This window comes from Pyrus communis, chromosome 12 (genome assembly GCF_041283825.1).
Source record: "Pyrus communis isolate YQ-2024b chromosome 12, ASM4128382v1, whole genome shotgun sequence".
NCBI lineage: Eukaryota > Viridiplantae > Streptophyta > Magnoliopsida > Rosales > Rosaceae > Pyrus > Pyrus communis.
The window spans coordinates 25,676,935-25,690,402 of NC_142576.1; the positions used below are offsets into that span (position 1 = coordinate 25,676,935).

Sequence of the window (13,468 nt, forward strand, 5' to 3'; positions counted from 1 at the left end):
AACCTCACGAACATAAAGGTATAGTTTTCCACCTCGATCTACAACGTTTTCACAGATTTTTGGTCTTGTCCGTAGAAGAAGAAGAAGGGGGAGAGAGAGAGAGAGAGAGAGACACGGGACAGGGAAGAAGATGAGGATGAGAGCGTGTGTGTGTGTGTGTGTGTGGTCCAGATGCAGCCAACCAAAACCCCAAAACAACCACACCACGAAACATAACCACTAGGGGCAAAAACCGTCATTTCACACTTACGGTATAAATAATCTGGGACAGGCTGTCACAAGTTATAGGAAAATTTTTGTAAATAAAAAATAATAATAAAACTGTTAAAAATCCAACATAAACAAACAAAAAATGGTCAGCCCTTTGGCCCTTTGAGATTTCGTGAGGCCCTCTCAGATCCTAGAAAGCGCATGCACACTTTCTAGTAATACATATTACATATAACAACGAAGGGGGGCAAAATACTGTAATATCAAACGGAAACATTGACTAGCTAGTGTCTTAAAATTATTAAATAAATAAACATACATATTATATATTTTTTCATATATATATATCAGGTCTAAACATCTTAATTGACCGAGTATCTTGACATGATATATAAATGTACAGTTGGTGAAGCTGCACTCAAGAGAACTCTGACAACTCATGTTTTCTATCTATTCACTATTCAAAAAGTATCGTTCCAATGATTTTCTTAACACAAATATCCCTTGCAGAAGGTGCAGTCCAAGTCAAAGAGTCCTCCAATTCAGAAATATCTGAATCCGTTTCAAGATAATTTGATACCTTGAGCGCAAGATTGTTGTTGAGACCAGGCAATATTGCACAAGAGCTGGTGCTTCTGAATTCTGTTGGAAATATAACATTCTTAAAAGCAGCAACAATGAGGTCTAGATTCTTGGAGCGACCAAATTCTTTAAGAAACCCTGCCAGTACAGGTAAATGTTTCCATGCCCCATTAAAGGCGGTCGGAAATTGTACGTCCCAAAATTCCCACAGTAAGATGGTAGCCTTGCATAAATTTGGAGCTTTCAAAGAAATCTTGGACGCTAAGTAACCAATGAAATGTACAGAATTCAGATTCGGAGTATTGATCGTGGCCTCCAAACTACGATCAGATTCGAATACATATAGTTTTTTCAGGTAACGAGCGTGAATGTTGATATGTTTCAAGTTATGGGAATTGTGCAAGACTATAATGTCAACAGGAAGAAACTTTGATGAAACAAATGTAGAAGATTCAAGATTTATTGTCTCATCAACTCGAATATCTGGAGCCTTGCAATACTTAACTTCCAAGAACTTGAGACTGTAACTTGAAAGATAAAACATGGAGAGTGCATCTTCTCGATCACCATCAAAAGAACATGAAGTTAATGACAAATATTCAATGCAAGGGCACTCACAAATTAAGTAACGCAGTGCATGCTTATCAATGTGCACAGTTTTGAGGCACATTCTTTTCAAGGAGGGAAGAAGCTGGCTTATATGATCCATAGGTCCATCATTGGCATTGTGTATGTCCTTTATCCTCACATATGACAAACAAAGGATAGTTATAGATTTTGCATCAAGAAAGGTCGTTCGAGATAAGCAATAGTAGTTTTTCTTCTCATGCCAATTCCTCTGAACTAATCTACAAAGTTGAAGGTTGATATCTAACTCTTTTGACATTTCTCTCAAACGTACAACTCAATAACTCATCTACAATGGTAGTATCTTCTGTTACCAAGTACCCCGTCATATGAAGCCTCAATTTATCTAACCTCAGTTTCTTTTGCTAATCATGCCCGCAAAATTTATATCTTTTCAAGATGTTATTGATGAACTTTCTATGTTGATCACCAAGGTTGTCTCGACAATCAAGGCTTTCCTCATAACCACCCTCGTCGAAATCTAATACGGAGCTCGAACGCCACACACCTGCCCATTGATTGGAAAGAAAACTCATTCGAACCGCAGCTTTGGTGGGGAGAATTTGGATGATTTTGTGCGTAACAAGGTCAGGTAAGTGAAGGCCTGCCATGACGTTTTGGCTACGATGATCTTCCTTTGTATTTAGGTCGGGGGTTTTGTGGATGGAAGAGTGAGGTCCTATTTATACATGTTGTATTTGTTCTTTTATTAAAGTAAGGAGACCTTTGGTGTTTTGGATTGTAAACCTTATTTAGCAAGGAAACCTTTGTCGTATACGATTTGGCAAAACCAGCATTCTTTTCTATCTTAATTTTACAATAACAAGGTTTCCTGACAAAATGATACTAGCCAATGAATGATATCAGATTAATTCTCCCAAAATATTGTTTCTAAAAACGTTCCAACAATCACCCACTTGGTTATTTAAAATAAAACTAGTTCATCAATCAACGTGTTATAGAGCTGTGCACAAGTATTCATATTTTATGGTGACATTGCTTCGAAACAACAAGAGTAACTCGCGGTTTTGAACTCTACCTTTGGCAACAAAACACACACAGCTCTACTAAGGTGAAGTTTGAAACCAGCACTTTACGGCCATGTGCTTGTATCCTAGTATAGTGGTAGTGCTAGAAGTTTGCCCTAAACCTTCATAGGAGGCGGCCTCACCTCCACCATCACTAGGGTGAGACTATCAGGTATACTTGTATCGCTAGCTATCCCACTCAATAAGAGAGCATAGTCCTCGTTAGGAGTAATATTTACTCAACCTCTTTATCACTACAGGATGTCATGCTTTTGTAAGGAATGAAAAATTACTTCAGTAGAAGCATATCACTCCATGACTTATTATTACCTATTGACCCTATTTATGTGAATCTCCTATTATAACCCATACCTTAAAACAATGTATTTTATTCCCCAAGATTATGAAATGACCAAAATGCCCCTAGCATGGTGACGTCTGAGTTTAATTTCAATTTCTCATGCTTTTCTATTTTACTAAATTAGTTTTTGTACTCACGAATGCTTAGGCGAAAGCAGAATCGAAGTTGGAGTAACGAGAGTCAGTGATATAAATTTTGAGAAGCGAATGGAAAAATGGTAATTTCCATGGGGGAATTTTTAGTAGGTTAACATCCCACTCACGGTTGCACTTTCGTCCTCCTTCCTCATTTCTGCATACTCTCCTTCGCTCTAACTCTCGAGATCTCTCACGCTTTCTAACTCCACCGTGACCAACCACCACCAGCTACTGAATAACTTGGACAAAGGAAATGGTCCTATTGAATAGAGATACTCATGATCTCTGTGAGTGGATCCCTTCAAAGCTCAACTTTTTTTTATTAAACTGTTTTGATTAAATAATTGTTTTGAAGCAGTCTTGCATGAGACTAAAGTAGAAATTGGTTAGGTAACCTTATAATTGCTTTATCTATATTGGTGATTTATTTTCACCATGGTCATTTATTTATACATCGCGTATAGCTATTTACGGTCGTAAAATATGTGCAAGTGTTGATATATTTCTAGTGGACGCTAGATTTACTGGTTCTTTGTCCGGGGAATGCACTATTTCGCTGTACGAAGTTCTTGCGAGTTCACGGTGTTAAAATAGTCCCTCTGATAAATAGCATCATGACCATCATAATGAAGACCTTGGCTTCGAGTGCAGGGTCTTTCCCTCTTCAACAGGCATGCTCAAAGGTTGTCCCAGCTATTGCTCTATATATGATTGACCCAACCAACCCTGAAGATAAGAAGAGGCACATTATTCATTCACTTTGCACTCCTCTCTCGGATTCCCTCTTGGATTCTCAAGAGAGCTTCACTTCTGGAGCTGCCCTTTGCTTAAGAGGGCCCTTGTTGATTCAGATAATTGGCGTTTTCTTTGGATGAGATGGTTAATAGGGTCTGTCAGATTGTTTCTGGAGATTTGGAGGAGAAGTCCACTCTGACAAATGCACACATGGGTCTGGTCATGTCCCTTGCGAAAGCATAATGCATTAATTGTTGAACCATATGCCAGGTTGAGGATTCAAGCTGGAATCCGGTTATTGGATACTGGTGTAGAGGAAGGGAATTCTCAGAAACGGCTGTCAGCTATCAAAATGGTGAATTTCTTGATGAAGTGCCCGGATCCTTGGAGCATTATCTCTGATTTTTGTTTTGAGTTGATAATTGAAGAAATGGGGAAGTGTCAGTCTGATAGGATGGCTTATGTCTCAAGGGCTGCCTATGAAGCTCTGCAAACGGCAAGGCGAACAGCTGCAGGTAAAGGTTCGAGACATGAAAGGGCTCCTGGTTCAGCCAGTGGGTCAAATTTTAGTAGGAGAGACCAGAGCAGGAGGCGAAACTTATCAAGTGCCAGCGACCAGTCTCCTGCATCAGTGTCACCCAAATCACAGACTCTAGATTCCTCTGCAGAATATGACTCATTTGTTGAGACACCTATAACAATGAGTTGTCAGGGTAGCCGAAACTCAATTTATGATTGTAGAAGTGTAAACCGGAAGGTTTGGAGTCATGAGAATGGAGGAGTTGACGTGTCTCTCAAGGATGGTTTGTTCTCGGAGTTTGCTCGGGGTGGTGCCTACTCGAATGGATATCCAGGTAACTCTGGGATTAATGAATTAATGAATTCATGAAATACGAAGGAGATTGCAATGAGGAATTTACAGGGTTCCTGCAAACAAATCCTAGAAATGGAGTATCAAGAAGCACCACAACTAGTCCTTGGGTAAGTTTGACATGTACATATGGTTTGAATTTTTCTTCTGATTTGAAGTTGCAATTGCTGATTTGATTGTTATGGGGTCGAAGTAGTTATCCAACTAAATTTGGAGCATGGGTAAAAAGTTTAACTAAAAGTAATGCAGCAACAAAGTGAATAAATTGCTTGTTGGGTTGTAAAAGTGGTATTGATTGCCCAAAACGCTTATCGTGTCTAACTCTTTGAAAACTTATCTCTGCTAAAACGCTTTGCATTTCAGAAAAGAGTGCCAATCGGGATGGTATGGTATGTTATAGTCGACAAAGTTTGTTGGGGAATTTATATCCCAAAACCTTAAGCAAGGGACATGAACCAGCACTCCTGTTATGTCTCCCCCCTCACATGTGGTTTGCTCCTCACCGCCCAAGATGTGGAATTCAACTTATGCTGAGAGGAGGAAACCATAGGGATTCAAACTCATAATTCCTGCTCTAATTCCATAATGAAATTTGTTGGTAACTGCTATTCGTAACAGCTTAAGTAGTTTGTCAATGAATGTTTTATTTCCGACGAAGGTGTGGTGCTCACTCAAGCTGTCAACTGAAACTTTACTTCTATTCAGATCTGCCAATTTTATGATTTTCTTGTTTATTATCAATCTTGGTATGGTATTGCATGTTATGGTCTTGATTTTGACCAATATTGCTTCTCCTGTGCTTCAAAGGTCTCGTACTCCACTCAATGTGGACAGCACCATCTTCAATACTCCGAGAAGGCTTTTTCACTCTCTTCAGGAACCAAATAATGCTGACTCAAAGTTCTCCAAAAAACCAGCAAGAAGATCTAGAAGTTTATCCATGAACGAGTTTGATTGGAGCCCAAATGCCAGATACGGTCAAGATGGTTGTTCATATGGTGCGAACTATGATGACGGAGAGCATGGTAGCTTCTACGGCGGCAGTGAGCAGTTTGAAGGTGATCCTGAATCAATGTCATCAACAGATTGCATTCCAGCGGAAGCTGATTTGCAGATGTCTCATGAGGTGGTTCCAGAAAACAAAGTATCTCATGGGGTGGTTCCAGAAAATAAAACACAAGTTCAAAAGTCTGGCATAAAAAATCCCTATCGAAAGGCTGCTGTTAAATTGTTTTGTGGTGTTTCTTTCGCTCTACTTGCAGTAGCTATGCCACTTCTTTGGATTAATGATCAAGGCGAATGGCGTGACGGTTACCATCTAGTTCCAACTTAATGTACTCGTTCTCTTGTTTTTGAACTTAGTCTAATCAATCTGATGGATCATTTTCTTTTGATGAAGTGAAAAATGGTTGTAGACAGGAGACTCTCTCTGTATGTTCTGTAACCCTAGAATTTAACCATTCCAGCCAGATGTGGATGATTAATGTACTGAAGAGAATTGAAGAATTTGTGTTCTTGAGGAAAAGCTTATTCATTGCTTTTGCTTTCAATATTTTCTCTGATTTGTATCTGCTTGGTTTCCAATGTTTTGATTTTTGGGTTCCCAGCCAGCCATTTGCTCCCATAATTTACTGATTTGAGATTCATTTTTCACGCTGAAGTAGGGAGGAATGATCCCGAAACGTGACAAAATTGGCAACCTGGTAAAGAAATCTGATCTTTCCGAACCAATAGCATAAGTTGCTTCCGATGACAGGTAATTGGTAGGGGAGTGGTATTGAATGTGAAGCCACCAATGCAACTGGGAATTCTCTCTTCTTGTTCTTGCTACTATTATTATTACTTAGTTTTGTACAAGTGCTGGTGCTGCAACAAACTACAACAAGAAGTAGGGTAATTAGAAGATGAATAATCTGTGTGTTCAGCAGGAGAAAAAGGTGATAAGGATACTGTGCGGATCAACTGTGGATTTATCATATGAACTCAAGCATTTTGTGTTTATTGGCTGCTTGTCTTGTGATTTCATTTACTTTTGTGAATTTCGGAATCAGATTTTGATTTTTCGATTACGGATTAGTAAACACGCCATTATAATTTCTGGAGACTGAATATTATTTGTTGAATCACATCCACACATGCTTAAATTCAAATTCTTTTGGGCAATCACTACTACAAACAAAAATTATAATTCAAGTAATTAATTAGAAACAGTAGCAAAAATTCCATCTGCTTGGAGCTGAACGAGAAGCTCTATCATCTTCTTTGCTTTCTTGCTCAATTGGAATCTCGACATCAACAGACCGTACAACCAACGGAACCACCCGCTGTTTGCGTCCCCTTTGTATACGAAAAACTGGGCGGCTTCTTCGGTCAGCCTATCGACACTGCTCAACCACTTCTCGACTTCAGCTGTGACCGCCACTTCTCCCTTCCTTTTTGCATCTTCGACGGTTTGGATCACCATATCTCGTGTGGCCTTAAGCTTCTTGAGCTGTATCAGCAGGTTGTCGACGTTGGATTTGTAGCTTAGGATGTAAGCAACGTAAATGTCCAAGTATCTGGAGACCACGGGGCCACTGCAGGCAAGTAAATACTTGGCCAAGTACTGGCCGATTAAGGGTTTGATCGGAGCAACCAGTTGATCCACAAAGCACTCAATGCACACAAAAGTAAGAAACCCGGCAGCCAATGGCATCTGGGAAGCAATCTTAGCAGCGGCACCCCCCAATAAATTGCGTATAAAAGTATTATCCATGCTCATATATATGGAAGCAATTAGAAACCTAAAAATATACGAACAAGAAGAGCAGATTGAATGAAGAGCAGAAGATGGATGTGTGAGGATGGAGAAAAAAAGGAGGAGATTATAAGAAGGAACAGGGAAGCAGAAGATACGCGTATCCTGTATAATATGTTGAGCTATTGGCATAGCTAAACAAAGACTTGGTGTTATGTTTTTTATGTTTATAACAAGTTAACAACCGTAAGGCATGTGGGGTTTGAGTCAATGACTAAATAAAAGAGACGAGGGTAGGTCTTGCTGCATACAATTGATCACATTTTATAAGAGGCTTTATTAAGGGGGTAACTTCTAAGTGCTAATGTATTGGATTCATGCCTAAGTGTTAACGTAATTGAAATTGATTGTAATTTGTAAGTGCTCGGTTCATTACCATTTTGTTTTTTTCATTTTTATTTTTACCTTTTAAGCTTCAGACATGAGCAAACTACGTATACATAAAAATGAGGGATAAAAAAGAAAGATTATGGGAGTACTATGCAAAAAAGAAGGTAAATACTACAAAATAGAGCGACGATGCGAAAAAAATCTTATCGGACATTCAACCCAAGTTTAAGGGAAAAAAAAAATAGTGCCTTGCTACAAAGAAACACAATATATAGCTTTAACCACTAGACCTATCCTTCATTTAGACATCTGTTATGACATCCTATGGCTCCTTGAACCAAATAGCATTGACTGAAGACCAAACCTTGCTAACTTGTGAACAATATGATTTGCCTCCCTTCGAGCATGGTGACATTGCAATTGCGGAATAGACTATAAAAATTAGAAAGTACCAGATATGTTTGTGATAGCTACCAAATTCGAAGCATCCTCCTTGTTGCTTCATTAAGACGCTGACATTGAATTGGACGAAAATGTGGTATCTTTCACAAATAATTAAGTATTAATAAACATTGAACGAGTTAACTAAGTAAAACACAATAATTATGTTGTAAAAAATGATGTAATTAACATATATAATTCAATGATAGTACTATATGCACACATATTTCTATTTCTCACACATTTTTCTTAATTTTCGACTGTCAAATTCAATAAATTGAAGAAGATCAGTATCAAAAACTTAAAAAAAACGTGAAAGTCTTTGAAGTAAAAATCGATGTGTAAATAACATTTTCGATAATTCAAATTGCCACCCCTTATCCGGTTATCCTGCTTGGACAAGCACGAGACCAAACCGGCAACATCCGGTAATGGCAAGGGATTGACTGGCTATGTAAGAATCAGCCTGTGGACCCTATATATAGGAAAACGACAAAAAGTGGCGAAGCCGAGCCAGACAACAAAAGGGAAAGGCCTTCCTCGCACAACTCTCACATAATCCCGCATTCGCATTTCCTCCTCAGAGATACAAAACCAAACCCATCTCTCCCCAATTTCTTCTATCAAAACCTATAAAAGAACATCTTTTTTGAAAATTTCCCACCTCCATTTCCCAACTTTCCTCCGATTTCAATTTCCCTACTTCTCATTTTCTTTCCCGATTATTTTCGAAACCCTAGATTGTTTAAGGCTCAGAAATTGTGAGCAAAGGAGGTTGTGCAGATCTGATTCAGGACGATCAATAGACCAATTGCCTGGAACCGACAAGAATAATTAAAGAATTAAACTTTGATTTGATTTATTTGCTTATCGTAAAATAGTATTTTTGTGAAATCGACGGAGCCCTTTATAGTGGGATACTGGAAATGGGGGATCAAAGTGGATTAGAAGAGAGCCAACCTGTAGATCTTTCCATTCACCCCTCTGGCATCGTTCCCACTCTTCAGTAAGTCTCTCTCTCTCTCTCTCTCTCTCTCTCTCTCACCCCTTTCGTTTGAAGTTTCTAATATCGTTTTCTCGTTTCAATATCCATGTCCAAGGCTTCTGAATTGAGTTTTGTGTAGTGGGTTTTTTTCGATCTGATTGGTTTCGCAAGCTTATGTTCGGATTATCACTTTATGGGGTTATGGTGGTTTTCAGTAGGGAAATGGAGATGAAATTTTATGGGTTCGACTGTTTCATTTCTATCCGTGAGATGTTTGTGTTTTTGAAAAATTGAAATTCTTCAAATTTTGTGGTGGAAGTTGACTTTTTTAAAGCCGAACTATATGAATTTTTGTTGTGTGTGTTTGTGTTCTTTGTCTAAAGCTTGTAGGACTGGAGTTTTATTTGCTAAGAAACATTTCATTAAATATTAGTCTCTTATTGGAAATGAAGCGATGGTTAGAACTTGTCATCAGAAACTGCTGTTTGGTAGTCTTTGCATTTTGGAGAGTCTTTAGCTAAGTCTCTTTTTTGTTTGTTCTATGGTGGTCTTCTTGATCACTGGTCTTCTTTTTGCAGTTCTATTGTTTGTTAGCTAAAGTAGTTCTCTTTTCCGAAGAAAATAAAACTTGGACTATTCCCATGCATAATATCAAGACATTTTAATCAACCCTATAGGCCTCCCTTCTGTGAGCAATAACGTTCTGTTTTTCGAAGAAAAATAGTGAAGTTTCATGATTTATTCTTGTTTTGGTTGTGTTTGTAGGAATATCGTATCTACAGTTAACTTGGATTGTAAATTGGATCTTAAGCAAATTGCGTTGCAAGCTCGAAATGCAGAATACAACCCCAAGGTATGCAAGGCTTTTTGTAAGCTTGACTATAATTTATTTCAGTAGCATGTTGGTAATCTTAGTGGTGCTTGCTCACTTTTCTAAAATACTTTGTAGAGGGTTCTTAGTGGTGCTAGCTCACTTTACCAAAATGGTCTTGCTTGGGCCATTGTTTATACCTGAAACTATACTTACAATAAAGTCTGACTTTGTTAGCATATTTTCTTTCTCTTTAGACATTTTGGAGTAATGAATACTAACTTCTTTTTAATTCAATGGTCTTTCAGCGTTTTGCTGCTGTAATTATGAGAATAAGGGAGCCAAAAACTACAGCTTTGATTTTTGCCTCTGGGAAGATGGTGAGCCCTCCCAAAAATTTTTGGGATTCTATTTGCTGACAATGATATGATTTCATTTCAGCTGTTTGTATTGTTGTAATATCATTATTGAAAGCAATTTGCTTTTGAATCTTTTTGCTCCTGTTCGATCCCTTCTTTTGTGAAAAATGACTTTGTTCTTTAAATCTATGCCTGTTAGTGAGATTTGATAAAACAGTTTATCTTACTTGAATTGTACTCCAATTGATGGCTCTGTTATCTGGTGATGCGGCTGTTAGCATCATATTCAAAGATGATTATGTATTTGTCGAAATGTGTTTGGAATCCTACATACATGAGTGTGTCAATTGTCGGGTGCAGTCAAGTAATGATATTGCTTAATTGTAGAAGGGGAGCATGTTTTTTTCTTGCTAGTTTTGACTTTTGAATGATTTGAATCTGAATTAAAGTGTATATTTGATTGGTTATGGTCCTTCTGAATTGAATGTCTTGTCGAAAATGTACAGTATGTTGATACTTAAATTCACAAATTTTGATGCTCAAGATATATATTTGGTGACAGACTGATCCTTTTATGAGTTTCATTTTCATAGATGGCTGAATTGCATGTTTATATACTAAACTTCTATGGTAATAAATTTGGCTTTAAGTATACCTCATGCCACAACCCTGGTAACTATTGCATTGCATTTTGACGATCCTTTTTCAACTTGATATAACCCTCTACTTTCCCCACTCTCCCATTTTTATGATTTTAAATCTTGAGTTATGCACCCATCATGCCTTGGATGCGTCTGGTTAAGAGATTTAAATTTTGAATGTCTATGGTACTTCAGGTATGCACAGGTGCAAAAAGTGAACATCAATCAAAACTGGCAGCGAGGAAGGTATCTGTTGAATGCTTACACGTTGGTATTAACATAGCAAAACATAGTGGTATATGTGAGTTTTGTAAGTTTTGACCCAATTTTAGGCATTTTAATTCAAACATAGTTTTATATGTGAGTTTCGCAAGTTTTGACCGGAGTAGAGTGTGAGTGGACTTTTACCCATGCTTTGGAGCATCAGCCTTAAGTATTGCAACTTAAATATTTTTTCATTTGTTATTGGTCATATCAGGAGTGGGAGTGGTTTTACTATTGATGATTATTCTTTCCATAATTATCTTTTCATTTAGTTAGAAAAGTGAATCTTAATTAGGTTGCAAGGAATAGTGTCAGAGTTCTTTCATCTGATTTGATATTTTTGGTTCCCAGTATGCTCGAATCATCCAAAAGCTTGGGTTTAATGCTAAATTTAAGGTCTCTCTCTCTCTCTCTCTTAGGTGTTCAACCCTTTAAGAGTATGTTATATTATTTTAATTACTTCTTTTAATACATACTTTTCTGAACATCAGGATTTCAAGATTCAAAATATTGTTGGCTCCTGTGATGTTAAATTTCCGATAAGACTTGAGGGTCTTGCATACTCCCACGGTGCCTTTTCAAGTGTAAGTGAGAACCATCTGTCCCAGGCTTTAGCATTTCATAACCCTAATATGATTCGATATGATTTATAGAGTGTTTTTTTTTTTTTTTTTAAATTATTTATTTATTTATTTATTTATGTTTCGTAATATTTGTTTATTGATTTTAGATTTGTTTTATGATTTAATGTCAATGTTTACATGATCAAGTTATCTTCTTATGTGGGCGTTTTTCATTTTACGGGCTTATGGTCAACAAGATCCACGTATTTTGCATGCCTCCGAAGGTTTTATGAAACTAGGAGTCCATTGCTTAAAATACTTTCTTGAAAATACTTAAAACTCAAAACGAACTTCATAGAAAGTTTGCTGAAACTGGGTGTATTTCTTTCTTCAAGACTCCAGACATACAATGGACCCACATTCAATTAATCAATGCTATGAACATATCTTTGACCAATACAAGGACTTTATATACCCAATAATTGTAGACAGAACACTTACTTTGTATGAACATTGTGATGGGACAATGGATAGACCTATTAGGCTAAAATATCGAGCTCATTGAGATTAAAATTTTAGTTTGGGTATGAGCGCATTAACAAAATTCTGCAGTTCTGAATTTTTAGTTTGGTGTACAAAGTAAGGCCTTCTATGGAATATGTCCTCTTTCCTTTGTTTCTAAGGCTTGTGAACACATTGCACTGGCTGCCCACTTGTATGCTTCGTAGTGGTTTTTGCAAAGAAATAGTGTTATCTTGTGTTATGCTGGTGCAGTATGAGCCAGAGCTTTTCCCAGGGTTGATATATCGAATGAAGCAGCCAAAGATTGTTCTTCTTATATTTGTGTCAGGGAAAATTGTTATTACGGGTGCAAAGGTGATTTGTTGTTTGTCTATGTTGTTCAGTTGCTATTTAATTACTCATGCCTTTGCGTTTGGACGATTTGCTAACATTTTGTTTAATTTTATGAGTTAGGTGAGGGATGACACATACAAGGCCTTTGAAAACATATACCCTGTCCTTACAGAGTTCAGGAAGGTCCAGCAATGGTGCGCCCTCCCTACCCTCCTCAACTCCCCAAACAGATACCACAAAGAAAACATAATCTGTTGCTTGATGAATTATGAATTTAGGATGTTTGTTTCTCTTAACAGCAGCATATTGCTAATTGATTTCTGTTATATCTTGTTTTAGATCCTACTTACGTATACCAGACGGCGTTAGCGTTTGCTGGGAGGCAGACACGCATCTCTGAAGGTAGCTTGCGGTGCTGTGGTAGGCAATGCCTTGTGCTGGTGCGACATATTTTTGGTTATTTCTGGTTGGGTAGCGAAGGGGTTAGCACTTAGGTGTGAATATGTAACAGGAAAAGCAGCTTTGTTGTTGTTGTTGGTAACTTGGTGCGGCAAGATGATGCGCCAAGGCAGGGTTGATGGGATTGTTTGTGATGTCGGAGGAATTTATAAATAAAACGTTGCAGTTTTGATAGTAGAAACATTTTGATTGAATCTCAATGATATTGTGTTCTTACGTTTCTGATTCAGTCAATGTCTAATCTAACGACTTTTGAGTTGAACAAGTCATTTTGAATGAATGGTTGGTTAATGAGAAACACCATTCAATGATTCAAGTGTGCTCTGCTTGTCAAATCAACTCAATTACAAATTTAGAATGAATGAACGACTGACTGGCTAGTGCTGCTACTATTTAAGTTGTAATCAATTAT

The 13,468-nt window shown here is 37.6% G+C and overlaps 1 protein-coding gene and 1 pseudogene across 1 annotated transcript; both read left to right on the forward strand.

Annotated features, from left to right (window-relative positions):
* Positions 1-3,198: 3,198 nt before the first annotated feature.
* Positions 3,199-6,070, forward strand: LOC137744614 (protein SINE1 pseudogene; annotated as a pseudogene).
* Positions 6,071-8,628: 2,558 nt separating this feature from the next.
* On the forward strand, positions 8,629-13,237 carry LOC137745042 (TATA-box-binding protein 1). Its single transcript, XM_068484898.2, has 9 exons — positions 8,629-9,125; positions 9,870-9,957; positions 10,224-10,295; positions 11,111-11,161; positions 11,531-11,575; positions 11,671-11,763; positions 12,517-12,618; positions 12,718-12,791; positions 12,937-13,237. Coding segments are annotated over exons 1-9 (606 nt in total). The 5' UTR covers positions 8,629-9,045; the 3' UTR covers positions 12,938-13,237.
* The last annotated feature ends 231 nt before the right edge of the window (positions 13,238-13,468 follow it).